This window comes from Martes martes (assembly GCF_963455335.1).
Source record: "Martes martes genome assembly, chromosome: 15".
NCBI lineage: Eukaryota > Metazoa > Chordata > Mammalia > Carnivora > Mustelidae > Martes > Martes martes.
In genome coordinates, this window is record NC_137903.1 from 5,627,420 (window position 1) to 5,653,549 (window position 26,130).

Below are 26,130 nucleotides of genomic sequence, written 5' to 3' on the forward strand. Positions count from 1 at the left end.
AAGACAGGCACCAGGCAGCAGAGGGCCCCACACGCACCAGGGAGAGAAGAGACCGGCCCTGTTCCTGCGGCTGTAGCCAAGGGAGGAGGTGCCCGGCGGGCGGCGATAAGTGTGAGGCACCGCCTGGCACAGCCCTCCGGGAGCAAAGCCCAGCCGCAGTGAGCACAGCGCACACAACCGCAACCTCCATGGCCTGCCTCAAGCCCCTGCCCCAGCTCCACACCCCAAGAATGTTTGGAGGAGCTACGGTCCCCACGTGCAGTGCCCCTAGCTCCCCCAATCTCCCCTCTTGCACCCACCCCAGGGTCGTCTTTACCCACGGTTCCTCCCTCACCTCCCCATCCAGGCCCTTCTCCAATCCCCACAGTGCCCCGCGACTGACTGCTGTTCTCCCGGGATCCACCTGCTGCCCTTTCCCAACCTCGTGGCCTTCGCAACCCACGCAGGATGGCCAACTGACATCAACTGCTCAGAAGGAAAAGCGTGTCCCATTGTCCGGTCAAGTGTCCCACCTCCCGTGAACGCCCAGCTCCCTGCCACCTGAGATGCACCCCTGAGCCGTTCTTTTTGACCTGCTGGGCGATCCCCCGCCCACCTGGGTCCTGCTCTTCTGTATTAAATCCCGCTCTAACCTCACAGCTGCAGAGAAGAGAGCTGTGTCGACACCGGTGGATTCCGGGCGCCCATCCCAATCACTCAGTAGTCATAAGGGTAACCTCTCACGTGGTTCAGCATTTACTATTTTGAAAATATGGTATCATTTGTTTCCAGAACAAGCCGGTGGGGACAGACGTCAGTAGCCCCTTACACATACGAGCCCCCCTACAGCTCAGCATCAGTGACTCACCCAACACCACTGCCAGTCAGAGACTGAGCCCCAGCTCACACTCAGACCCACGGGCTCCCCTGTCCAGCACTCTCCCGCCGAGGACCACGACGGCCCCAGGGCCCCCCGAGAGCTCTCATTACTAAGTGTCCGGTGGCTTGGACAGAGCCAGTCTTTGTTTTTCTGGCTCTGTTTTCTTTGTGCCTCCTTGTTCTGGTCAGCTGTGCTTGGAGCCAAGGGTCTCTGACATTCTGTTGATGGGAAGTCTCCGGTGATCAGGGACCCGATCATCCTGTCTCCGATCCTCCCTGAGAATCCAGGACAGCGGTCTGCCAACCAGAGGAACTCGGCCTGGGGGCGAGGCCAGGTACCACTGGCAAGAGCTTTTCACCTTCGGGGCGCGGCACACCCCACAGGCAGCAATGTGGGCCCTGCACTAACCAAGGGCGGCTGCCCCGTGCTGGGCACTGACCCAGGGCCAGGCGTCATGCAGTTCTTTATTGACATCTTTATTGACATTATTCAGGCCTCACAACACATTTCCACGGGAGGTATTGTTATTGGCAAACGAGGAAACTAATGTTCAGAGACGGGGAGCCAGGATGCGACCCACCTCTGTCCGAGTCCGAACGGAGCACATAAATAGCAGAAGTCAATATATATTTTAAAAATATGATAATCCCTTACTCCCTGAAGGTCTATCATACCCTTGACTCTTCCTTTCCCAGAAAACAGAATTCAGGGAGAGGAAAGCAAGGGCAGGATGTACTTCATACATGAACCCACGCACACAGACACACACGCGCACACACACACAGATCAGTTATGTCTATCACCACCACCCTGGATTTCCTAGCCAGGGTGCGGGTTATGAGGGGGTGGAAGTCATCTTTCCCAGGACCCTAGCCCTCATCCCCTTCCCTGGTGCTAAATAAAAGTGAATAAATACTAAATAAATACAACGGCTCCCCTCCCCCTTCCCCACTGGCTTCCCCCTCCCTCCCGTGACCAGCAGGGCAGAGGGGGCAGTGTAGATGGGGACGGTGTCCCAGCCCCTTCCATCCACCACCCGTCCCTGCCGTCCAGGGCAGGAAACCAGGGCAGGGCCAGCCTGCGCGTTGGGGGCGGGGAGGAGCGCGGGCCTCATGCTCTCCGCCCCTCCCCGCCGTGTCTGCGTGTCTGCGCGTCCGCGTGTCCGCGGGAGGCAGCCGCGGAGGCCCCGTCTTTCTGCCGACTCAGTCCGAGGCCCCGGTGCCCGGCAAGGGCAGCGGGGAGGATGAGGTTATTTCCTGCCCGCCCAGGGGCGCCGCCGGAGGATCTCCAGAATCTGAGCCTTGCGGTGCAGCCAGTCCTGCGGAGGGGGGCGGGGTGTGGACGGCGCTGGCCGGGGCACGAAGTAGCTGTAGCGCAGGCGAGCGTTCTGGGGGTTGCCGGCCACCAGGACCTGCAGCGTGAGCGGCTGGGCCAGCGGCCCGTGGCCGGCCAGCGTCTCGGAGGCTGCCGTGGCCCCGCTGTAGCGGAGGCTGACCCCCCCGGGCAGGACCACGTCCGTGGGCGAGGGCATCAGCGTGTACTCTCCGTTGAGGGCGTAGGAGCCATCTGGAAGCTTCAGGGCCAGATAGAGACTGCGGACCCCAGGGGACCCCTGCTGCCGGACCAGGATATGCGTGGCCCCCGCGGGGATAGTGACCACGTTGTTGTATCCGTACCTGAGTGGAAAGAGAAGACAGGGGCTCAGCATCTTCCCGACTCTCCTCAGCCTTTCTGAGCCGCTTGTACGATGGTGTGTGTGAGTCTGTGTGTGCAGAGGGGTGTCTCCCCAAACCTACGTGAGGTGTCCAGCCTGGATCTGAGCTCTGTGCCAACGCGCCCTCCTCCCTCTCCCGTCTACACCCCTGACTGAGGTGCCCTTCTGAGCCCACGTCTTCCCCTCCCCAGGAATCCCTCCCTGAGGCCCAGCAGGGCCCTCGCAACAGCCCCAAGCTGCCTGTTGGACACATGGGACACTGTGCTCGAACCCCGTACTCATCCGTCTCCCTCACTAGACTGTCAGCTCTCTGAGAGGACAGTGTCAAGTTCACCTCCGTACCCCAAGGGCCTGGGAGGAGGAAATCAATAGTGAATGAACCTGAATTTTCTGAAGGAGCCAGACTGTTTACTGCAGCTGGAACCATCCCCACCGCACACCATGCACTTGTCAAACTTCTTTTTGGAGCCAATGACACGGTCACAGCCAGCATGGATACAGCGGCCCTGGACACAGACCGACGAGCTGTCTGGGGAACAGGGAGTCCCATCTACCACCTGCCAAGAGAAGGAGCGATGCAAAGGGTTCTTCCTTAGTCAGGAGGGCTTGGTGAGCCAGACCAGACCCACATCCCATCCAGGAGGGGACGTCAGAAAGGCTGGGTGGGAGGGGACGAAGATGGGGTGTGGGGTGAGTCCCAGCCCGGTGAAGGGGGAATAATCCTAACGATACTAATTATAAAAGCCACCATTTCCAGAAGACTCCCTCACAATCAGGCACTGTGCTAAGTGCCTTATAAACTAGAATATAGATCTCACACACTGTTGGAGGTTTCTAGACACAGAACACTGTGGTTTAGAGAGATGGAGAGACTCTCCCAAAGGTTAGCCGGCTGGCAAGCGGGGGAGCCACGAGGGAAATGGGCAGGTCTGAGTCTCAGCACCAGCCCGGAACCTTGATGGTAGCGACCCAGACGGACGCTAGAGGGCGGCCGACGAGCAAGAATGCTCCCCGGGGGAGGGCCAAAACCTCTGCGAGGGCGTGTTCTTCCTCTGGGCTTTCACAAGCCCCCCTTCTCCCAGAGAAGGGGTGCAGGGACGCCACAGTCTCCAAGACGCCTGTCCAGTGAGCGTCTGGCCTCCTATGAGCCAAAGGCGGCCACCCGTGTAAGGGATAGAGGAGCCCACAGAAAGGGGGTCAAAGACTTGCTCAGAAGGTCACGTCCGTTCTCATGCAATAGAGAGATGGGACCTGGGAGACGGAAGAGAGAGAAAAAGAACCCAAGGGAAAGGGGACGGGCTGGAGCTGCCTGACTGGGAACCGATCCAGAGTCTGGGGCTTGGTTCCCAAATATCCGCGGATGGGAAAGCGTGAGTGGACCCTGGGCAGGCCTGGAACGGCTGCGGGAGTGTCTTTGCCATCAGAGAGCGGCGGCTTCAGGACAGTGAGCACAGCCGGGGCCCGGGGGCACCTGGTCCTCACCCGTGGTTCCAGCACATAGTAGTAGCCCAGGGCCCGGGCCTGGCAGGTGAGCTTGCACTGGTCCCGGGGGGCTACCCCCGTGTAGCGAGGGACCCAGTCCATGGGCCCCGGGAAGCTCTTGAAGAGGTCAGTGCGGTGGTTGAAAGCGGCACACTGCTCGTCCCGGAAGGTCAGTGCTGTAGGGGATGAAACCGGCGGTCAGAGTCCTCTTTGCTCACGACATTCCCCGTGAGCCCCTCCACCTAAGCCCCTCAGAGCTCTAGACAGCCTGGCACCTCTCTCCCCTGCAGACGCCAGAGAAGGCTCCCGAAGGGTGACGTTACTCCCCTCAACAGCAGGGACTGTCCCCCCAACTCCGCTCCGCTCCAGGGACCATGGGTCCTGCTCTATGAGCGTCCCCTTCTAATGGCTTCTGCCCCTCCTGCTCCTCACCTGAGCCAGTTGGGCAGTCCTGGGTGTTGCAGGAACGGAAGCGGGTGCGGCGACCCTCGCAGTACTTGCCGCCATTCCGGGGGACCGGCCGCGTGCAGTCCCGGGATGAGAACTGGACGCCACCCCCGCAGCTCCGAGAGCAGTCGCCCCATGACCCCCAGGGGCCCCAGCCGCCAGCCTGGGGGATCTGCAGAAGCACAGAATGAAGGGGCAGGATCAATACCCTCTCTCTGGGTCAGGGCCGGCCCCACTCCTTCAGACCCTCTGCTGCATCCCTGGCCTGGGATCTCACATTAAAGTCCTGCAGCTGGTCCACGTGGAGGCAGCGGCCCCCCATGCAGGCCTGCGCCGGCCCACAGGGGGTGCCATCAGCCCAGGGTGAATGCTTGGTCTGGCACATGGCATGGCCGTTGAGATGGCCGGAGCACCAGAGAGCAGCACAGGGTGGCGGCAGCTGGGGACAATGGCGTGAGTCGGGCCCAAAGGTCAGCTGGCACTGGCGATCGGCGTCATAGTCCTTGCCAGGGAAAGTCACAGGCAGATGCAGGGGAGCCGCTGGCTTGTCTAAGAGACAGTGCCCTGGGGAGGAGATGGGGTAGAAAGTTAGCAATGCGCTGAGGGAACATTCTAGACTGCTAGCTGAAAGTGGGGACTCCCTGGGGCCTGAAGGGTCCTAGAATCCAAATCCTTGGGCTGGAAAAGGCTGTGAATAGCTGATACAATGTATTGGGTGCTTATTACATGATGAGCATTGGCTAAATGCCTGACCAGCCTTTCTCATTAACCACGGAGAGCAGCTCCGAGGTGGTGATTGTCTCATGCCGGCTTTACCGACCAGCGGCACGAAGCTCACACTCACACATCTACACTTGTCTAAGGAACAGAATCAGGCTGGGAACCCGAAGCGCTAAGCCTTCCGACCTCTTCTAACCGACCACAGACCTCCTGAGTCGGCTCAGTCTCCGCAGCCCTGCCCAGAAGTGGCCACCCTGCCAGGCTTGCACACCTCCAGTGACGGGCCATCACTCCCTTCCCAGCCAGCCTGTTCTCGTGTGAAGGGTTCTGACCCTTAAAAGGTCAGATCTCATTCTATAGCACCAAAAGTCACCTCCGTTGGCCGCGCTATTTATGCTAGAGGAAGTGGGAACCACACAAAGACAGAAGCATTTCTCAGCCCGTCCCCCACTGCAGAGGAAACCCGCTGGAGGCAGGCAGTCCGGCCCGCGCAGAATGCGGCTGGAGAGAGAACGCAGTGCAGGGAGCAGGGATGGGGCGCTGCCCAGGGCGGGGGGCTGCCGTCTGCTTACCGTAGCCGTTGTCCAGGAAGTCAGTGATGAAGCGGGCACTGCAGGGGGACCAGGGCTCCTCGGGGTCCACGTGGGCCATCACAGGAGCCATGACGTGGCGGGAGGTGCTTCCAGGCCCATTCAGACCGACACATGGCTTTGAGTTGTCATGGAGCATGTTGAAGACGTGACCTGTGACAGCAGAGGCCTTGCTAGGGTCGCAGGGTCCTATCTCTGTGCCCTCTGTGCCCAGAATAACCTGGGTGCAGCTGTGGATAGTCAGATCCATTCCCTACCCCACCCACACTGCCCCCATCTCCTTCTCGGTCTCCAGTATGGAGCCCCCACAGCCCTGTCTCCCCTTCCCCCCAAACATATGCAAGGCACCTCCCGACCCTCTTTTCCTTTGTAGCCAGCATTCCTAACCCTGAACCCAGCCACTCCATCACTGACCTTCCTGAATAACATCTCTTTCAATATGGTGCCCTCCCCAAACACACGTGTGCACACACAGAGCGCTCACGGTAAGTTTCCACACACTATCTCATTCAATAAAAAAAATCTAAATGTCTACACCCACAGCAGAAAAAGCTAATGGCCATGGAGCGAGGCCTGGGCAGGAGGAAGAATCACTCTGTGACCCCTTCTGCCCTCCAGTGAGCTCACTGTCCCCTTTCCCCGCCCCGACAGCTGTCCCAGGCCACCCTGTTGCCCCACAGCCCCACTCCCACGTTACCCAGTTCGTGAGCAGCAGTGAAGGCCGACTGGAGCCCGTCATCCTCCACGATAGCACAGCTCCGAGCCGGGTCACACACAGTGCCCACGTCAGCCATGCCCAGAGTGTCGCAGGTGGAGACCCCACACAGGTCCTGTGGGGAGGTAGCATAGAAGGTGCATGAGGAACCAGACCCCCGGGTCCGCTGGGACAAGATCTGGCTTCAAGGGGGACCTGGGCCCGGAGTGGCCGGCGCCGTTGGGACCCGGATGGCATACGGGGCAGCGTGGCCGGGGCCAGGTGCCCCGTGGAACACCTCCAGGGGCACCGTTTCCAGCACAGCGGACACGTGGGGCTTCTTGGAGCTGACTGCGGCCTCACCTGCCGGGTGAACAGGATGGCCGTGTCGAAGTGGTCAGGGTCCGAGTCCTCAGGGGTGTTGAGTCCCCGCTGCCAGGCGCAGAAGCTGCGCAGGGTCTGGGCGGCACTAGGTCCCACCTGAGGCCCTTCCTCGCCCGGCCCCAGAATCACGAGCCGCGTCACCACCAAGCTGACTGGGTTGCGAATGCTGGGGTGCTTGAAGGCCTTGGCGGCGGCGGCCATGACTGTCAGCAGGTAACGCTTCAGCCCGGCGCCATGAAACGCCGCCATCTTGTCATCCGCCACGACCAGCGTCTCCACAAATCTACTCAGCGAAGCAAAGCGCTAGATGGGGAGAGAGGAGGGGAGCATCCTGAGAGAGCCTCCCAGACCCGTGGCTCCTCTCCCCCTCCCTTACTTTCTGGGTCTGCAACTCAGCAGAGCCAGCTGGGCCCCACATACCCCAGGGGATTCCTGACGGGTCTTGGTTGGGCCCTCCCCACCCCCACCCCAAGTTCCAGGGCTTTTGCGGTAACTCAAAGAAATCAGCTGTTGGTTCTAAGGAGGGGAGGGGAAGGGGGATGCCACGTCCCAGGGCAGGGCCGCGTGTGAGCCCCAGAGGTGAAAAGCAGCTGGGACTGCCTCTGGGAGGGGCTCTGGGGTCCCCCAGGCCTGAGTGCTAGGGGCCCGCAGGCCTGGAGCTGGAGGGCCGGGCTGCAACGTGTCTGCCCTGTGTGGTTGGAGGAACAATTCAGTCAGCAGCTAGGGCCCGGGCCAGATCTCGGCGTGGCGGGTGTGGAGGGATAGCGGCTGGTCTGGATTAAAGCGAGAGAGGGAGGGAGGGAAGAAGGGGGAGGCCGGCAGTGGGAGGGAGGGAAGGATGGCGCTTGGGGCAGCCGCGCAGTCGGTGCACAGCGTGGGAAGGGGACTGAGCGGAGGGCGCATGGGCTGTCTTTCCTCCCCGTCCACTTTTGCCCTACTTTGCAGTTTGCCAGAACTATTTGGAAGGCAGCGCCAGAAGCCAGAGGCCAGTCCCTGGGGCTTCAAACCTCAGTCCTTTAGCCGGCAGTGGGGGCGAAAATCAAATTTGGGGCACGGAAAAGAGTCAAGGCCCAGAGGGCTGTTGGAAAAGCTTTCTGGCAGGAGGTGGTTCCAGTAGAGTGCCTTGGCCAAGCAGGGCTGGGGTGGGCAGAGGGGTGCCCCATCCCAGCAGAGAGTCTCTGACCCACCTCTGGGAACCCTCCTGGGTGTCAGCAGCCTGGCCAGGAGAAGGGCTGGGGCAGGGAGCATCCAGAGCCTTCCCGAGAGAGGAGGCTAGCGGAAAGAGGAGAGGCAGGCAGAAGGCAGGGAAGAAGCAGCACGGCCAGCAAGTGGAAGTGGGTGGGGAGAGGGTGAATAGGGGTCAGTAGGACAGACATGGCGGGAGTGGCTGCAGGACACAGACTCCACGGCTGCCTACCTTGGCTCTTCGAGGGCTGGGGCTGGGATTCCCGGGAGGAGCCTTGACGTTGCACATGGGGCCCTGGCTGCTGGCAGGACTCTTCCGGCGGAGGATGTGAGCCCCGGGGCCCCCGGCAGAGTTAAGGGTGCCTCCCTCCAGGGGCTGGATGTGGAGTTCGGTCCCCCGATACTGCAGCACCCCTAACAGGGCTCCCCCGTCCCAGTGCAGAGATGCCACGGACTCCGGATCTCCGTTGACGGTGCCGGTGAGGTAGGTGCCCGGCTCGGCCCCTCCCAGCAGCTCAGGTGCTTGACCCAGGTACTGCACCGTCAGCCCCTCGACCCGCACGCCGGGGTCCTGCTCCAGCTCTAGAAGCAGCGTCTCCCCAAAGGCTGGCAAGCGGTACAGAAGCCTGGCAGGGGCGCCCGAACCCGGCAGGACGCTGCCATTGAGCTTCTCTGGAAACACGATCTCCTCCTCCCGGGGGAGGAGGCTGGCCGGCCGGGCCGAGGGCAGGAGCGAGGCCAGCGGCGGCAGCAGCAGCAGCAGCAGCCGTCCCACGGGCCAAGAGATGGGCACAGTGGGGAGCAGTGGGCGGGCGTGGACCCCCCACAGCCAGCACCCCGCCAAGCTCCTCCTGGGATGCCAGTCTGTCCGGGACATGGCACTGGTGCTGCAGCTGTGAGGGATTGAGGCCGTCTGGGCACCCAGTTCTCCCTGCCCTGGCTTTGGAAAGCTCCTCTCTACAGCCTGGGGGCTCGGACTTGTGCCAGGCTCAGAGGCAGAGTTTTCAGAGGGGCTGGGGACCTTCAGAGGAGATGGCGAAAACTTGGCCCCTAGGCTCAGGAGAGGCGCCGAGTGGCCTGGCTCTTCCAAACTCTCCTCTCACACCCCCTCCTCTCCTGGGTCTTTGTCTCTCTCTGACCCTGTCTTCTGCAGCTTCTCTGGCCTCTCCTTCTGGGCTTCCTCAGACTGTCTGGCTTTGCCTCTGTGCCTGCCCTGTCTCTGGCTCCTTCCGCTGTGCCTTTGTCTCTGTCTCTCTCCTCCTCTCTCGCTCGCCCGTGTCTATGTGTCTGTGGGTCTCCCTGTGGGTTCTTCCCAGCCTCTCTCCGCGCCAGCTCTTTTAAGCGTCCTGAGCGTCTGCGATTGGCTGAGCTATAAGCCATTCAGCCAGGAGCTCTGTTGGTAGGACTCAGATGGGTGTTTCATTGCTTCCCAAAAATCCTAGTTTTTGTTTTCCTTTAAAAAAAAAAATGGGACTTGCCCAGGGGAGGGGAATCTCTAGCAGCCGGATGGATCACAGGCACTGGGCCAGCTGATGACGTAGCCTTTCCCCAAACCCCACGGTCGGCTCTCAGCTGTCTCTTTCCCTTTTTGGTGGGACAGAGCCCCAAGAGGGGTAGGAAGTAAGGGAAAAGGGCCTGGTCAACACACACAGAAAGGCCATGGTCCCGGGAGAATTCTCGCTTCCATTCTCTAATCTGGCATGGCCTCCCTTTTCTCAGGGCTTCCTCGAGCTACCCTCTGCCCCTAGAGGCTGGTTTCCAGAGCTGAGGCAACTGAGTGAACTGCCAGGGAAAGACGGTGGGGAACAGGTAAGGACGCACCAAGAGGGCAGAACAAAGAAAGGAGGTGGCTGGACTTGGCTGAGGACAGGGACCAAGTGCTGAGAGAGAGAAAAGGCTGCAGGGATGTGGGACAGGCGAGGAGACAGTGATCAGGGAGTTTACTCCCCAAAGGTGGGATGGGTCCACTGAGAATGGGCACGTGGAGCAGGCAGAGTGAAGGCAGGAGGGGTTAATGACTTTTCCTTTTATAGAAGGAGGATCCAGGGTAGCACCTCCCCTCCTTTAACACTCCTCTCCTTCAAGCTCCCGGCTCCTGAGTTACCACTACCCACCCCCTCCAAAGCCCGGAACAGCCAATCCGCCTCCATTCCCCCCAGGGCTCCCCCTCCCCACTTCCTGACTCCCCATATCCCTGGCCCAGCTCCCAGTAGCTTCCCCCAGGCTCTTGGCCCTGTTCCTACCCACTCCCAACTGCCCTAAATCCTCCCCCAGCCTCAAGTCAGCCAGCCCCCAGCACAGAAAGACTTGTTCTCTTTGGAACCCAGCTGCACCGAAAGTCAGTCCATCCTAGGGAATCCCCACCTGGCTCCCTCCTTGGGCCCCACCTTGCCCTGAGAGCACAGTCGTTCCTGGAATATCTAGTGATTTTTTATTTCTCATTCCCCATGGGACACGGAGAAGGTGGAGGCTGCCCCGTGTATTCAGGGAAATCAGAGTCCTGAAAAATGGGAACCCAGTGCCTGAGGTGGGGAGAGTGTCTAGGGAGGCAGAGGTAGTGGTAGGAGATGGAAGCCAAATTATTCCCTCGGTTGGGTTCTGGACGGGAGAGAACTCAGCAGAGAGGTCTTGGAGGTAGACGCTTGAGATAAAGAAGTTAAGGAGTTTCTGCCCACTCCATGCCACGGCCACTCCTTTCCCCAGGATATCCCCAGGAAAGAGAATGCAGTCAGCCGTCCCTTTCCTTTCCAGAGGCACATCACCTGCCCCTACCCCCATTCCTCTACCCACTCTCTGCCTTGTCACCTCCTGTCTCCCAGATCATATCCGCCAGAATGCTTCCTTTCCCCCTCCCTTCCTGCTCAGGTCATGACTACCTGCCCCCGGTGCCCACCGCTTCCTGAACTGCCCACCATGGCCAGACCACCTCTTGCCCCACCATGTGCCCTGACTCTGCTCCTAACTCTGGAGGGGGCTGGGGCTGCGGGAGTCAGACAAAGGACAGGAGACCAGAAGGAGCAGGGGCAAGAGGAGCTATCACCAGAGGACTCTCACTGCCCCTTTCCAACCCCCCAGCTGAGATGAGGACAAAGGGGGTGACTAAGCAGTGAAAGACAAAGGGCCTTAGAGTCACAGCAGCAGTGTGTGTGGGGGGGTTGGCCACAGGGAGAAGGCACAAAAGACGCAGTGTCCTAGGTAGACCCCCAGGAGCCCTCACCCCAGTATCCCAGCTCAAGTTGCCTCCAGGGCCAAGCAGCTCAGACTCCATCCTGACTTCTCCGAGGCCGGATTAGGGCAAATAAACGCAGTCCCCCCACCTCCAGCATCGCCCTGCCCCCTCATCACGTTCACTGCGTTCCAGCTACAGAGGGAGAGCAGGCTCAGGGAAAGGGTGGGGGGAGTGAGGGAGACAGGGAGGCAGAGCCTCTGCCTGGCTGTGGGGGCTGCCCAGTCCACCGCGGGTCCCAGTCAGTTCCCACAGCCAGGGATGCGGCCCCACCCTTTGGTACGGTTCCCATTAGGTCAACTCCCAGGCTAGAAGTCTGGCTTTCCCCTCTTTCTTCACAGCTAAGAATTCCCTGTCTCTGCCACTTTCCTGGTCTGTCTGCCCCACCCTGCAGCACTGCTGGTGGGCTGTCTCAGGGACCCCGGGGTGGGGGTGGGGGGGCGGATCTGGGGACCGGCCTCTTTCTAGGCTCAGAGTGGGAGGCCTGTGCAAACTCAACGGGTGGCCCAGCTGGAGCTGGGCTGGGAGGCAGAGGGAGCGAGCTGGAACTAGCCTCCAAGGCTGCAAAACTCTTGGTCTCTTCCATGCAGAATTGGGAACAGACTCCTGGAGGCGCACGGCGTTCCCATGCGATGCCACTGGCCAGGGTCAGAAAGACAGGAGGGAAAGAGGACTTGACCCAGGCCGGAAGTAGGGAATGAAGCATCTCTAAGGGCGCTTCTGTAGCTTCTGGAAACCTGGCAGACATCAGGGTCACCCAGAGGGGACCTCCTCTCCCCATCTGGGCTGAGGTGGCTCCTCTGCACCCAGCAGCCTGCTCCGATGCTGGTGGCCTTGGCGTCCTCCTCTTTCGTTTGGGTTTGGCGGGCGCTCTCGGACCCGCCCAGCCGCGCTCGGGCCCCCGTTCGCGAGCCCGTCTGGGCCATCTGGAAATGAGCTGGCTCTCTCCGCTCCCGATCTTTTGGCAAAGCCTTGGGGCTGGCTGTCCCGGGAGGGCCGGGCTCCGACGCCGCCACCCGGAGCGGGGCTTGGGCAGGGGGCGGGGAAGCGCGCGGGCGGGCGAGCGAGCGCCGGGCCCCGCGGGAGCCGCAACTTGCTCCGGCTCCCGCCTCGGCGAGTCCGCCACGAGCGGCGAGAACCGCGCGCGGCCGCGGCTGCGAGAGCGAGAGCGGAGCCTCGGCGCAGAACCCGGAGGCTGTCGGCTCGCGGCGGCCGCGGCCCCGCCGGCTTCCAGGAAGGCGGCCCCGTGGTGCGCATAGGCGGGAAGCCGCCAGGGGGCGCGCGGGAGGCACTTCCGCCCGTTCTCCTTCCCGCAGTCCGCGGCGGGGCAAGATGGCGGCGCTGAGGGCTCTGCGCAGCCTCCGGGGCGTCGCGGCCCAGGCGCTGCGGCCCGGAGCCGGGGGCCGGCTGCCCGTGCAGCCCAGCAGGTGAGACTCCCGGCGGCCCTCGACGCGTAGCCCCCGACGCCAGGATTTCTGGGGTCCGGCGCCTCCGCGGGGCTTGTGACCCCCTAGGAAAGAATGACCCAGGCCTGTGACCCCTCGCCCACGCCTGCTGTCCGGGGCTCCAGCATGCAGTGGCGCCCGCTCAGGCCGAGGGAGGGAAGAGGGGTGAAATCAGCTGGGGGTGGGGGGACCCTGCTCCCGAACGTTAGTGATAGTGTCACCTTCCCCTTGTGCCCTGCTTCTACCGAATGTCATCATGGGTGGCGTGTAGCTGGTGAAAGTCTCCTTAAACGAGAAGAGGGAAGCACTCCTGGTGCAGTTAAAGGAGGAACACAAACGCTGATACCTTCCCCACGTGCCCCCCCCCCCCAACGTTGGTCTCCAGAACAACACTCAGGTCTCACCAGGGCTGAGCCAGGGAGTCATGCCCCTCCCCCCGCCCCTGCACAGGCACCGCACACACCTACCTCTTCGTCTTGGGTTGACCTTGAATACACACCTTGCTTGCATTCATAATGCCCCAGGTGGAAATACGAATGCGATGAGAAGTTGAAGGAGCTGGGATCCCCAGCCTTGCATGCATAGGGGTGATGGGTGTAGTGATTCCAAGAATAGGTTGTTAGTAGGAATGGAAATTCTGGAGTTCCGGCTTGTTCTGCCAAAGCTACACTGTGTGCCAGTGACTTGGCATTGGGGAATCCGAGGGACCCTTCCCTGGGCCTACCAGAGAGTGAACGGGAACACAGAAACCAAGCACTGTTGAGGCCCCGTGTCTAGGATCTGTCTTTAACTCCCTAGAGGTGCTCGGCAATGGCAGCCAGATGTGGAATGGGCAGAGCAGTTTGGGGGAGCTGTCATGTACCCCACCAAAGAAACAGCCCACTGGAAGCCTCCACCTTGGAATGGTGAGTTCCCAGAGCCCCTGCCCCGACTCGCACCCATCCTTGCCCTAAGCTGATTTCTGAGTGCTCTTGAACTCGATGTCGAGGCAAGTTTGGGCCCTCGCCCTTTTTGCTTCTTTCACCGGCACTTCAACAAAGACAGTAACACCGATAATAGGACAGGTGTTCATCAGTAGAGAAGGAAAAGAAGAACATTCCAGGAGAAAAAGAGTAGGTCCTCGTCAGCCTTTGGAGGTCCCTACCAGATTTATATTTTTAGCTTCAGCTTTTTCCAGAGGTTCAATATATTTCCATCTTCCTTTGGTAGAAAAGGTGTTTTTTCGCAATGGTACCCAAATGCAGTCTTCCAGACTACGAAGCATTTTTCCCCATCGAAAGTAGCTCTTCCTTGTGACTTTTTGATTTTGATCAGTGGTACCCACGTTTTCCTTAATTTCTCAGGAATGAAACATTTTAGTTACCTTTGGCTCTTTTTTCTCTCTTGTCCTCCTTAAGTCCAAGAAGTCACCAAACCATGCAGATTCTTTTATAATGTTCCGCATTGGACCATCTTGTCCTTTCTTGTTCAGATCTATTTTGTACTAGACCTTAGTGACTCCGGCGTCTCCTCACTGGGTTCCTGCCACTTCTCTGGTCCCCCTCCAGCTTTGCAGCACAGTGTAATCACCCCCATCTCCCCCAAACACCATTTTACCATGGCCTTCATTCTCTTGCTCAGAAACCTTCAGGAGAGTTTCCATTACTTTTCAGAAATCTAACAGTAACAGTGGCCGGGTGTTTAACCTCCTATCAGGCGTTTGATAGGCATTATTTCACTTATCCTTGCAACAACTCCACGAGAGTGAGACTAGTGTTATGCTCCTCTTGAGAAAATCGTGGTGCAGGGAGATCAAAACTTGATCAAGGACACATAAACGGCTTTGTACTTGGGTCTGTCTGACTCCAGAGCCCCTGGTGAAGAATTTTGGTTGAAAAGTTAAACTCTGGTTTCAGTTCTCTGCTCTCCCATTTACCGGCGAATAAAGTGCCTGTTTCGTAGCATCACTGTAAGGGTTAAATGGGATCATACCCATCAGGGCCAGTTAGTGTAGTGACCGGCCCATGGTAAGTCCGCTGTAAGTGTGATTATTAATGATACCGATAATTGAAACACTACCCCCTACTGTCTGCCCACACTCATCTTCTGCTTCTTGGTAGAGAAGGAGTTCCACAGAGACATCCTTGTTCCCAAGGTTTGACCTTTGTTGATTCCATAGCCTGGGAAGGCTCTCCTGTCTACCTGTTTGAGTCATTCCCATGCCCTGTTTTTAAGAACCGCCTCCATCCTACCTCCACGAAGACTGCACAGTGTTCTTCTCTTCCTTTAAATACTTGACAGCTGAGCCACTTACTTGGTAACTTGTAAATTTGGCCTCTGTTACCCGTTCCTCCCACGGACTTATTTCCCAATTAAACTGTATGCTTTTTGAGGGTAAACATTGCCATTCGGTAGTAGTCAGAATTCAGTATACATTTCCTGATTGGTTGGGCATTCATCAGATAGATTTGGAGTGTATCGTTACGGTTAAGAGTGTGACTGTGGAGCTGAACACGTTGAGATCAGTCCTGACTCTGCCACTTGCCAGCTCTCTGAGAATTCATTTATTCTCTCTGGCTTCAGTGTCACCAATAAAATAAGGATAATAATAGTACCTACTACTCGTGTGGTCGTTAGGGGAATTAAGTTAATTAAAATCAGTGAAGGGCTTAGAGCAGTGCTTGGCACATAATAAGGACTATATGAATGTTATTAGTATTGTCATCTTTATTTTCTTTTAAAGATTTATTTATTTATTTGCATGCGTGCTTATGTGTGTGGTGGGGGACAGACAGAGGAAGAGAGAGAATCTTTTTTTTTTTTTTTTAAGATTTTATTTACTTATCGGACAGACAGAGATCACAAGTAGGCAGAGAGGCAGGCAGAGAGAGGAGGAAACAGGCTCCCTGCTGAGCAGAGAACCTGACGTGGGGCTCGATCCCAGGACCCTGGATCATGACCCGAGCCGAAGGCAGAGGCTTTAACCCACTGAGCCCCCCAGGCCCCCCGAGAGAGAGAGAGAGAATCCGTACACAGACTCTGCAGAGTGCAGGCCCAACTCAGGGCTTGATCCCAGGACCCTGAGATCATGACCTGAGCCGAAAGCAAGAGTTAGCTGCTTAACCAACTGAGGCTCCCAGGGGCCCCAGTATTACCATCTTTAAAAAGGTACCTGGGAGACACGGAAAGAGTAAGGTTCATGCGTGGTCCCTCTTGTCAGGAAATTTAGATCTTCCTCCCCTTTTTCCCATGTAATGCTCTTCTTCCCGGTTAGGTTGGCGATTAGGGAATCAGCAGGGTGCGGAGTGATGGGGAAGGGCCGTAGGGGAGGCTCACTCTTTGCTGTCTCTTGGGGGCTCTCTAGGGAATTACCATTTGGCTCTGAACTCTTTCCCACTTCTCAGATGTGGACCCTCCAAAGGACACAATGGTGACAAACCTGACCCTGAACTTTGGGCCGCAGCACCCAGCCGCCCACGGAGTCCTGCGGCTCGTGATGGAGCTGAGTGGGGAGATGGTGCGGAAGTGCGACCCCCACATCGGCCTGCTGCACCGAGGCACCGAGAAGCTCATTGAATACAAGACCTATCTGCAGGTGTGGGGGTGCGCAGGGGCCTGCTGACGGGCCCCGGGGATGCTGTGGCCTGGCACTTGGCCAGTTCGTTGCCCCCAAAGCCCCAGGGAAGAAGGGCATTGAGGACATGAGGACGGTCTTAGTTGGGAGGATGGGGGGACGTGCCAGGGGCGTGTGACTGCAGTTCATCAGTCCATCCAGATGTGGTTTACCCAGCAGGAGTGTTTGGCAGCTGGAACACCCCCGGCTTTTCTCCAGATGGCTTTTGGCTGGCCCCTTTACCCTTTCTCTAGTGCCTCAGTTTCCCTGCTCTTACATCGAACTAGTACGTCAAAGTTGGTGTCCCCAGGGACAGGGGAAGAGGCGAGAGACGTCAGCTCCTTAGGAGTAACAGCCGATTCTTGTATCTTCCGGCCGTCTCCGGTCTGTTTTCCAAACACTCCGTGAGTCAGAGTGACCGGGAGGGAGTTTGTGGCAGCGTGCCGTTTTGAGGGGAGCTCTGTGACCCGAGTGGTGAGGGTCAGATGGGAAGGAATTGGAGCAGGGACAGGCATCTGGAGTTTTTTCTTACTGTCAGGAAGAAAGGTCTCGCTCACAGAGGGTGACGAGGGTAGGGTACACCCGGCTGACGCGGGTGTGATGGCCCCAGAGAGTCCGGGTGGGAATGGTGTCTGGTCCCGGAGTGTGGAGCTGCAGCCTGCATCGTTAACCCATGTCACAGTGACATCAGGGCAAGAACTGGCTGTCCCAGAGTCGGGAGTCCCAGCCCCGCCTCCTTCCTGGAAGCCGAAGCCTGTTGGGCAGGCGGCTTGAGTAGCTTTCTTGGCATTCTGAGAAGGAACCATTTTCTCCCCAACCGGAAGCCAGTGCAGCCCTTCTTGGGGCTCTGTCTTCCTTCAGTCCCTCGCTCCCACCCCGTTACTGCTCAGACCGGTCACCTGTCTCCCTCGCTTTCTCAGAGGGCCCGTCTCATGTGAGACGGTCGCGAGCCGAGGTGCCCCGGAGCAGCTCCCGCCGGCCCGCGAGAGCAGGTGTGGGGATTTGTGAGCCGTTGTTCAGCCGTGATCACAAGTTGTAAATTATGTGAGCTCACAATTTAATAAATTCTGTCGAAGGCCAGGGTAGGAAGTCCTCAGAGCTTATCCCTTTCGTGCTTCCATTTGCTGTGCTCTGCGGTGCCGTCACTGGGTCCGCTTCGCAGAAGTACCGTCCGGCGCCGCGTTCAGTTCCGCGGCTGAAAGCGGGCCCCGCCGCGTGGATTTGCCCCGTGGCAACCGGCACACACAGCGCATCACGGTTCCCTCCCGCCCCTTCAGAGAGCTCATTTTTAAACATTTCCCAGCGCGTACAGCCGGCCGGAGGATGCTGCCTGCTTAGCTCCTGGGCCTGGAAGGCTTTATGCAGCACGGACTCCGGAGCCAGTGGACAGCGGTGTGTTCGACAGGCCGTCGGGGGGCTCCTGGCCCCACAGGGGTGACCCAGGTTCTTGCGTTTTCCCAGGCCCTTCCGTACTTTGACCGGCTGGACTATGTGTCCATGATGTGCAACGAGCAGGCCTACTCACTGGCTGTGGAGAAGCTGCTCAATATCCAGCCTCCGCCCCGGGCGCAGTGGATCCGAGGTAAAGCCCCGGCCCTGCCCGTGGCCCTCCCCGGCCATTGCCTGGCTTGGGAGCATGGACCCCAAGCTTAGTACGCAGACCCCAGGCCCTGCGCACAACCGCCATGTCAGCGTCGTTCCTCGGCTCCTATAACTTTCCCTCCTTGTGGTCCCTCCCTGTGCATAGTGCTGTTCGGAGAAATCACGCGGCTTTTGAACCACATTATGGCTGTGACAACCCATGCCCTGGACATTGGGGCCATGACCCCTTTCTTCTGGATGTTTGAAGAGAGGGAGAAGGTAAGAGAAGGAGGAAAGGATAGGCAGGGGGGTACAAGAAGTGGAGAAAGTTCTTGAAGGAGACGAGATTAAAAGGAGAGAGAACATAGAATATCGAGAGGAAGGAGATTTTCTTAACTTGGGTTGTGTTCTTCTATCCTTTTTTTTTAAGATTTTATTTATTGGGGCGCCTGGGTGGCTCAGTGGGTTAAGCCTCTGCCTTTGACTCCGGTCATGGTCCCAGGCTCCTGGGATTGAGCCCCACATCGGGCTCTCTGTTCAGCGGGGAGCCTGCTTCCCCCTCTTTCTCCATCTGCTTCTCTGTCTACTTGTGATCTCTCTATGTCAAATAAACAAATAAAATCTTTTTTTTTAAAGATTTTATTTATTTATTTGACAGAGTGAGAGAGATCACAAGTAGGTAGAGGCAGGCAGAGGCAGAAGGGGAAGCAGGCTCCCCGCTGAGCAGAGAGCCCGATGTGGGGCTCGATCCCAGGACCCTGGGACCATGACCCGAGCCAAAGGCAGAGGCTTAACCCACTGAGCCATTCAGCCGCCCCTAAATAAATAAAATCTTAAAAAAAAAAAGATTTTATTTATTTGTCAGCATAAGCAGGGGGAGCGACAGGCAGAGGGAGAGGGAGAAGCAGAGCCTAATCCCTGGACCCTGAGATCATGACCTGAGCTGAAGGCACATGCCAGACTGACTGAGCCACCCAGGCGCCCCAAAATGGGGTTCTGTTCTTAAGGAACCCAGTGTTGTGAGGGGTTGGGTGGGCACCAGAAGGCAGGGGGCAGGGGGGCGGACCAGCGCGTTGTTGGACTTGGGGCCCAGGACTTTGTCACTAATTCCCAGTGTGTCCTATCAAGATGTTTGAATTCTACGAGCGCGTGTCTGGGGCCCGGATGCACGCCGCCTACGTCCGCCCAGGAGGCGTCCACCAGGTGAGCCTGAGCCCCTGCCTTCCCTGACCTCCAGCCGGCGCCTGTATCCTCTGTGGCCACTGGAGGGCAGCGCCGGCTGATGGAGACGCTGACCCCGTAGGCCAGGGGCGCGGAGGCCGAGTCCCGCTCACTGCTCATCTCCGTTTGGCTCTTAGGACCTACCCCTTGGGCTTCTGGATGACATTTATGAGTTTTCTAAGAACTTCTCTCTTCGGGTTGATGAGTTGGAAGAGGTAAGATAGGAGCCAGGAGCGGGAGGGGGAAATCCTCCTCTTCCCCTCAAGGAAGGCTCGAGGGGTCTTAGTCCCGGTTGTAAAGAGCGCAGCGGCCTCTGATGGGAGTGAGGACGAGCGTTCGTGTCCGGTTTCCCGACCGACAGATGCTGACAAACAACAGGATCTGGCGGAATCGGACCGTGGACATTGGGGTCGTGACCGCCGAAGACGCACTTAACTATGGGTTCAGGTGAGAGGGATGTGACTTCTGCGCTTGGGGGGGTCCAGCCTAGTGCCTTGGTTTGGGGAAGGTGTGGCGCCATCTGAGCCTTGCTCTGCGCTCAGACCCCGCGCCCGGAGGGGAAGGGGAGACTGAGGAAGAGAGTGCGCCTCCCTTCCTGGTTGGTGGAAAGGGCCCCTTGTTCCCGTTCCATTCTCCAGCGGCGTGATGCTCCGGGGCTCAGGCATCCAGTGGGACCTGCGGAAGACCCAGCCCTACGATGTTTATGACCAGGTGGACTTCGATGTCCCTATTGGCTCTCGAGGGGATTGCTATGACAGGTAAGGCCAGATCTTCTCTGCTCAGCCTCCAGCGGTTTTCTCCTGTATGGCTTTTCTCTTGGCTACTTCCCGTATTCCTGAATTTTCCAAAAGCTGTTGGAGCTCTTGTGTCTGTTAAGCTAGGTGGTTTTCTAAAGCCATCTTCTTTTACCCTCACTTAGCCTCATCTCTTAGATGGAACTAGTTTGGGCGGCATTTTTTGTCGCTGAGAAAGCTGAGGCCTGGATGTTGGACATCGGCCTGGGATCATCCTGTTCGTGGTGGTTGAGACCAGAGCCCTCCCGACCCGGTGCTCTTTCCACTGGGTTCTAAGCTTCACATTCCATTCGTGAATAAGATTGGCTTCTGTTTTCTTTTTTCCTTTTTTTTTTTTTTAAAGATTTTATTTATTTGACAGAGAGAAATCAGAGCTAGGCAGAGAGGCAGACAGAGAGAGGGGGAAGCAGGCCCCCTGCTGAGCAGAGAGCCCGATGCGGGGCTCGATCCCAGGACCCTGAGATCATGACCTGAGCCGAAGGCAGAGGCTTAAACCACTGAGCCACCCAGGCGCCCCTCTTTTTATTTTTTTTTTTTTTAAGATTTTATTTATTTATTCGACAGACAGAGATCACAAGTAGGCAGAGAGGCAGGCAGAGAGAGGGGGAAGCAGGCTCCCCGCTGAGCAGAGATTCCCGATGCCGCCCTAGGAAAAAAGAGGGAGGGAACAAGTCAGCCAGTGCTCTGGGCCGGGGAAGGGACGCCCCGCGTCCTTCTCTCCCTCACGCCTGGTGCTCTGACGGCCCCTCTCCTGCTCTGACCCCGGCTCCTCCCCTTCAGGTACCTGTGTCGGGTGGAGGAGATGCGCCAGTCCCTTCGCATCATCTCGCAGTGTCTGAACAAGATGCCTCCCGGGGAGATCAAGGTCGATGACGCCAAAGTGTCTCCGCCTAAGCGAGCAGAGATGAAGGTTGGCTCTGCGGGGAGAGAGAAGGGAGAGGGGCCGGCGGTTGGGTTTTAGTCTCCCCCCTGAGGCGGGGGGGGGGGCGTATTTCCCGCGCTGCGGGGACGGCTGGGAGGCACTGGGATCTGGCTCACTGCCGCTCCCTCCTCCTCTTTCAGACTTCCATGGAGTCACTGATCCATCACTTCAAGCTGTACACCGAGGGCTACCAGGTCCCCCCGGGGGCCACGTACACTGCCATCGAGGCTCCTAAGGTGAGGAGAGTTGGGGAGGGGAAGGGCAGCCCGGGGCACTGGGGGACTGGAGACAGGTGAGCAGCCATCGGCCAGAGGGAGGACATGCGGGGGAATAGAGAGGCTTTGTTGGCAGAGAAAAGTCTCCTTCCTGTTAACGGAGGTGGCCGACCTTCTTCTCGGACAGGGAGAGTTTGGGGTGTACCTCGTGTCCGATGGCAGCAGCCGCCCTTACCGGTGCAAGATCAAGGCTCCGGGTTTTGCCCACCTGGTAAGGACCGACCCCGGGGCTTCTCTCTCCGCTAAATCAATAGTCATTGGGGACCTTGGGTGAGATTCTGATGAGCTCCCCTTCCTCCTCGTCCCACCCTGCGGGTCTCACCCGACACTGTCTGCATCTCTCCAGGCTGGTCTGGACAAGATGTCGAAGGGACACATGCTGGCGGACGTTGTTGCCATCATAGGTACGAGGCCTGTTGTGTGGCCGAGAGGCCGCAGATGAGGGAGTTTGGGGCTCTGACGGGGGCAGAGACTGAACACTTCTGTTCAGAGACTGTGGGCACGGACTTAGGTCCTCGCTCTGCCGGGCACAGTAGTGAGTTCTGGATTTTTGGTGATACCACTTTTTTTTCTCCTCCTGCTGATCTCTTAGGCACCCAAGATATTGTGTTTGGAGAAGTGGATCGGTGAGCTGGGGAACAGCATTTGGTACCCCTGCCTGTCTGCTTCCTCCTCGGAGCCCAGCCGTCCCTGGAAAGGGACTCTGTGTGCGTGTGTGTGCATGTGTGTGTGTGCACACCTGCAAACACTCAGCCGTCAGGCTTTCTGTGCATGTACTAGAAAAGGAGGAATTAGAATAAAGTAGCCGCCTTCCGGCCCCTCTGCCCAAACCTCTGGTATGTCTTTCTCGGTATCTTCCCGTCTTTCGCTTTGTTGGAGAAGTTGAGAACGTGAGTTAACCCTGCAGCTCTCTGCGAGTCTCCGTCCTTGCCAGTTTTTCCTGTTCATCTCCACCCCCTTGTCTGACTCTTGGCCTTTCCACTTCTCCATTCCCCATTTCCTCTTTTCCCCTCAGGCTCCCCCACCCAGCCTCGGCTGCATCCACAAACTGGTAAAGGTCTCCCATCGAGACGGGGGTAAAGTTCCATGCGGCAGGGAAAAGGCTCCGGGGGGGTCTCGGGGACCTGGAAGGGACAGTTTCTTCCAGGTGTACCCGGACGTGGGGTGGCGGCCAGTTCCGACGGCCGTTCTGAGGCAGGGGCGTCCCCCCCTGCAACCCATCCCCTGGTGCCTGGGGCTTGGTCACCAAAGGACTGAGGCAGGAGAGCCCAGATCTAACTCCCTTAGTTGGCCCTTCCGGGAGCCGCCCGGGCTCTGGTGCAGGAAGGGGAAGGGGCCAAAGCTGGGGGAAGGCGGGGCAGGAAGGGGGGAACTCTGTGGTCAGGGAGCCGCTGAGCACAGCTGCGCAGTGCCAGAGCGTCCGATCGCCGGCTCTCGGCTCTCCAGCCCCCGCCCAAGATGGTCCCCGCGGTCGTCCTGCTCCTGCTCCTCCTGGTTGAACAAGCAGGTGAGAGGGTGGGCTGCGGGCCCCGGGCTGGGCCCGGGGTGAGAACTGAGGGCTCGCGTCTGAGGGCCGAAGTAGGGGAAGACGGCAGAAGGCTGGCAGGTGGGCGCCGGGCTCAGAGGGACCCTGAGACCCTGAGGCCGGTGCCTTCTGGTCCCCGTCAGGGCACAAGAGTCCTCGTTCCCTGCTTTCACGTCTCCTCACTTTTTCAGGGTTGATCCCAGGGAAGGCTTCAGTTGGGCAGAGGAGGTATGACGTGAAAAGCCAGCCTGGGGAGAAGCTGCTTCTCCCATGATCGGCGTTTCCTGTGTGGTGCCTTTGGGCTGGTCCGCTGGGAGCTGATCTCAGGCTGGGCGGTGAATTCATAAAGACCCCCTAGGAAAGCGGGAGCCTGTCGTCCGGCTTGGCAGTGAGGCAAGGATGGTCAAAGTGGACCTGTTACCTGCTTCCATGGGTCGTCACCAGCCCAGACCACCAGCCCACTCTGCCAACAGCTGCTACGAGGGCAGGGGTGGGAGGCCGCTCGCAGTGCCCGGTTCTAGAGGCCTGAGCACCAGCCAAGAAATGGAGGCAGACACGGGCAGGTCTCAGGGGCTCTAAGGCTCCAGGCACTCGGTTTCTACACTGTCGCTTCTGGCTGCCTGCGGCCTGGCTGTGTGTTTGCGTTTTGGTGGGGGTTGCCGCTGGGGGCTGGGGAGGTGGGGGGTTCGTGAACCTGCAGGGGAGTGGGAAATTGAAGGAGACTGGCTGGGGGGGTCCAGCCCGGCCGTGAGGTGGAGGGAAGGAGTGCGTGGGGGCCGACCTGCTGCCACCAGGTGAGGAGAGAGCGGGGGCACCGAGGCAGAAAGGTCAGGCCAGAAGCTCCAACAGCAGAAGACCTGGGTTTGAGCCCGGCCCTGTCCCTTAGCCTTCTGGCCCTAAAGGAGTTACTTAGCTTTTCCGAGCCTGCCTTTCATCCTTGGTAAAATGGCGATAATGATGTTTCCCCCCGACCAACCCCCACCCGGTTGTTTTTCGATTTATGCAATACTGTGGGAAAGAGCGTCAGGGGACAGAAGTACCACCCAGCATCGGCCACGTGCCCGTGAGCTCTTCAGAAAGGGACTCAGGACAGACCGGGGCTGGGACTCACACCCTATTTGATTTTTTAAATTGCATAAAACTTCCTCTCTGTGAGGCCCAGAGTGAGTGAGTAACAGGGCAGGGTGCCCCGGGGCTGGAATCTGGCTTGTGGTCATCCCCCCACCCCCCGAGCCCGGGCAGAGCCTCTCCCCCAGCCGTGCGCCATCGGGATCCATGAGGCCCAGGGACGCAGACACCTGTTTCCAGGTTTAAGCCCACTCTAGCGGGCCAGAGAGCTCGGGGACCGAGGCTCAGAGATGACCGATAACCGGGTAATTGCCTTTCCTCCCTTCTTTGGTTCACATCCTTCCTGTCCAGCCCTCAGCCACAGGTCACAGGACCTAGCAGAGACACTCTTGTGGTTTCTTCAGTGAAATTTGTCGCTGCCTGTCCCTCACCCTACCCCTCTGGGCTGAGGTTTTGGTCTTCGCTCAGTGAACTCAAATGAGTCCCTTGAGGGCTGTGAAGTGCTCAGCGGGGCCTGAGGAACCGACAGGGTGGAAAGCAGAGGCCTGGGGGCCCAGGGGGTGCCGAGGGGGGCCAAGGGGGGCTCCCTCCTCAGCTCGCAGCACCTGTAAGTTCCATTGCAGCGGGCAGAACACCCCATGCTTCCTGTCCCAGCCCTGCCCCAGGGTGAGAGAGAAGGGGGAAAGCCGAGAAAAGTAGGATCCAGAGAGGAAGACCCAGTGTGTCCCCTGGGAGATTCCCCGCCAGGCCCGGTCCCACCTGCCGGTTCTGTCCTCTGAGCGCCGGAACCTCCCCGATGCCCCTGACCCTGAGGGCACCCTCTGTCCCCTCAGCCGCCCTGGGAGAGCCTCAGCTCTGCTATATCCTGGATGCCATCCTGTTTTTGTACGGTATTGTCCTCACCCTTCTCTACTGCCGACTTAAGGTAAGGCTGGGGGAGGGGGCCGGCTCGGCTTCGAGGAGAGGGAATAACCTGGGATCCCCGCGAAGTTGGGGGGGATGGGGCTGGGCCACTGCCTTCGCCGTTACCGAGGACCTCTCTCCCCTGCTCCAGATCCAGGTGCGGAAGGCAGCCACAGCCAGCTACGAGGTATGGCCCCTTCCGCGTCTGGGTGTCAGTGCTACAGACTCCCAGTGTCCAAGGTCCCCCCTTCCCCTCCCCCTGCGCACCCTGCCACCTAGCCAAGCCCCAAGTAAAATACTCAGCAGGTGATGAGGGAGCGTGGAGAGTGACCCTGAGTATGCGGTGTGTGTGCGCATTCGCGCCCCAGAGTCCCCACATGAGTGCCCTCTGGCCCCAGTGGCCGGCCAGCCCAGCCACATACCCCACTGGGTGGGGAAGAAGAGGCCGAGGGACCCTGAAGGAGGCACGGGTGTCTAACGCCTTGTCCCTTTTGCTTCTGCAGAAATCAGACGGCATTTACACGGTGAGTGAACCTGCCTTCCCCACCCCAGTCCGGGGAAGTCAGCAGGAGAGTGTGGGTTTTTGTGTGATCTTTGAAAGACATAGGGTCTACAGGGGGCCCGACGAGGGGCCTGCAGTGTGCGCAAGCCCTGACCTTCCTCTGACCTTCACCTCCAGGGCCTGAGCACCCGGAACCAGGAGACGTACGAGACCCTGAAGCATGAGAAACCGCCCCAGTAACTTTAGAACAGATGTCCCTGGCCACGTCCTTCCCCTCCTCGTTCTCTTCCTAACCCCCATGGTGGACATCACATACGTCCCCCGTTAGTGCCAGCCGACCTTACTTCCGAAATGATGCTGCGTCCCCCATTATAGGACACCGGTGGGCCTTCCTCCCCACCAGACTTCTGCTCAGATGCTATCATTAACGTGTATATTCTAATCTCACTACCGGTCCCCACCCCTCTCTTTCCTGTCTCCCACTCCCACTCAACAATGGAAAGAGAGTATCACCAATAAAGCCGTCAGAGCCTGGACTCTGTTCATTATTTATCACGTATTTATTCAGCCTCTATGAGGCGCTGCATGGGACTGATGATGCCGTTTTGAGTAACGAGCTCCCGACCTCACAGAGCTCATGGTCTGGTAGACTTCAGGGCGAGGCTGCTTGGTCGAGGAGTGAAAACTGCCCATGGCCAGGGCAGGGGTGGGACCCTCGGCCCCGGGTCCAGTGGTATGGAGCTGGAACAGGGAGCGAGTGTCAGGTGTCCAGGCACACTCAGAAACGTCAGAACCTAAGAAATGACGTCTGCACCCAGCTTGGCTTTCCGTGTGTGGCAGCTGGACTGAAGTTGGGCTGTGGAGGAGCCTGGCTGTCCCGTCCCAAATAATCACCAATCCGGACCAGAGGGAGGATCAGGGAACAGCGCGGGGACAGCGCACAGCAGGCGCGCATCTGGACATCAGCACAGCTGAGAGCAGATGGCGTGTTGAAGCCCTTG

The 26,130-nt window shown here is 58.8% G+C and overlaps 3 protein-coding genes across 3 annotated transcripts; 2 read left to right on the forward strand and 1 right to left on the reverse strand.

Annotated features, from left to right (window-relative positions):
- Positions 1–1,922: 1,922 nt before the first annotated feature.
- On the reverse strand, positions 1,923–8,952 carry ADAMTS4 (ADAM metallopeptidase with thrombospondin type 1 motif 4; the record flags this gene model as incomplete). The annotated part of the gene is made up of 9 exons (XM_080824176.1): positions 1,923–2,535; positions 2,955–3,130; positions 4,056–4,231; positions 4,488–4,674; positions 4,780–5,066; positions 5,795–5,965; positions 6,510–6,642; positions 6,870–7,193; positions 8,308–8,952. 9 exons carry the CDS (start codon positions 8,950–8,952, stop codon positions 2,109–2,111), a joined length of 2,526 nt encoding a protein of 841 aa, XP_080680302.1. The 3' UTR covers positions 1,923–2,108.
- Positions 8,953–12,348: 3,396 nt separating this feature from the next.
- NDUFS2 (NADH:ubiquinone oxidoreductase core subunit S2) lies at positions 12,349–21,955 on the forward strand. The gene is made up of 14 exons (XM_080824177.1): positions 12,349–12,728; positions 13,545–13,651; positions 16,130–16,320; positions 17,800–17,920; positions 18,086–18,198; positions 19,048–19,122; positions 19,278–19,355; positions 19,502–19,587; positions 19,779–19,898; positions 20,715–20,844; positions 20,997–21,092; positions 21,259–21,342; positions 21,478–21,535; positions 21,724–21,955. The coding sequence occupies exons 1-14, from the start codon at positions 12,634–12,636 to the stop codon at positions 21,759–21,761; spliced, it is 1,392 nt and encodes a 463-aa protein (XP_080680303.1). The 5' UTR covers positions 12,349–12,633; the 3' UTR covers positions 21,762–21,955.
- Positions 21,956–22,507: 552 nt separating this feature from the next.
- On the forward strand, positions 22,508–25,676 carry FCER1G (Fc epsilon receptor Ig). The gene is made up of 5 exons (XM_080824178.1): positions 22,508–22,638; positions 24,558–24,649; positions 24,779–24,814; positions 25,131–25,151; positions 25,307–25,676. Exons 1-5 carry the CDS (start codon positions 22,590–22,592, stop codon positions 25,367–25,369), a joined length of 261 nt encoding a protein of 86 aa, XP_080680304.1. The 5' UTR covers positions 22,508–22,589; the 3' UTR covers positions 25,370–25,676.
- Positions 25,677–26,130: the final 454 nt, after the last annotated feature.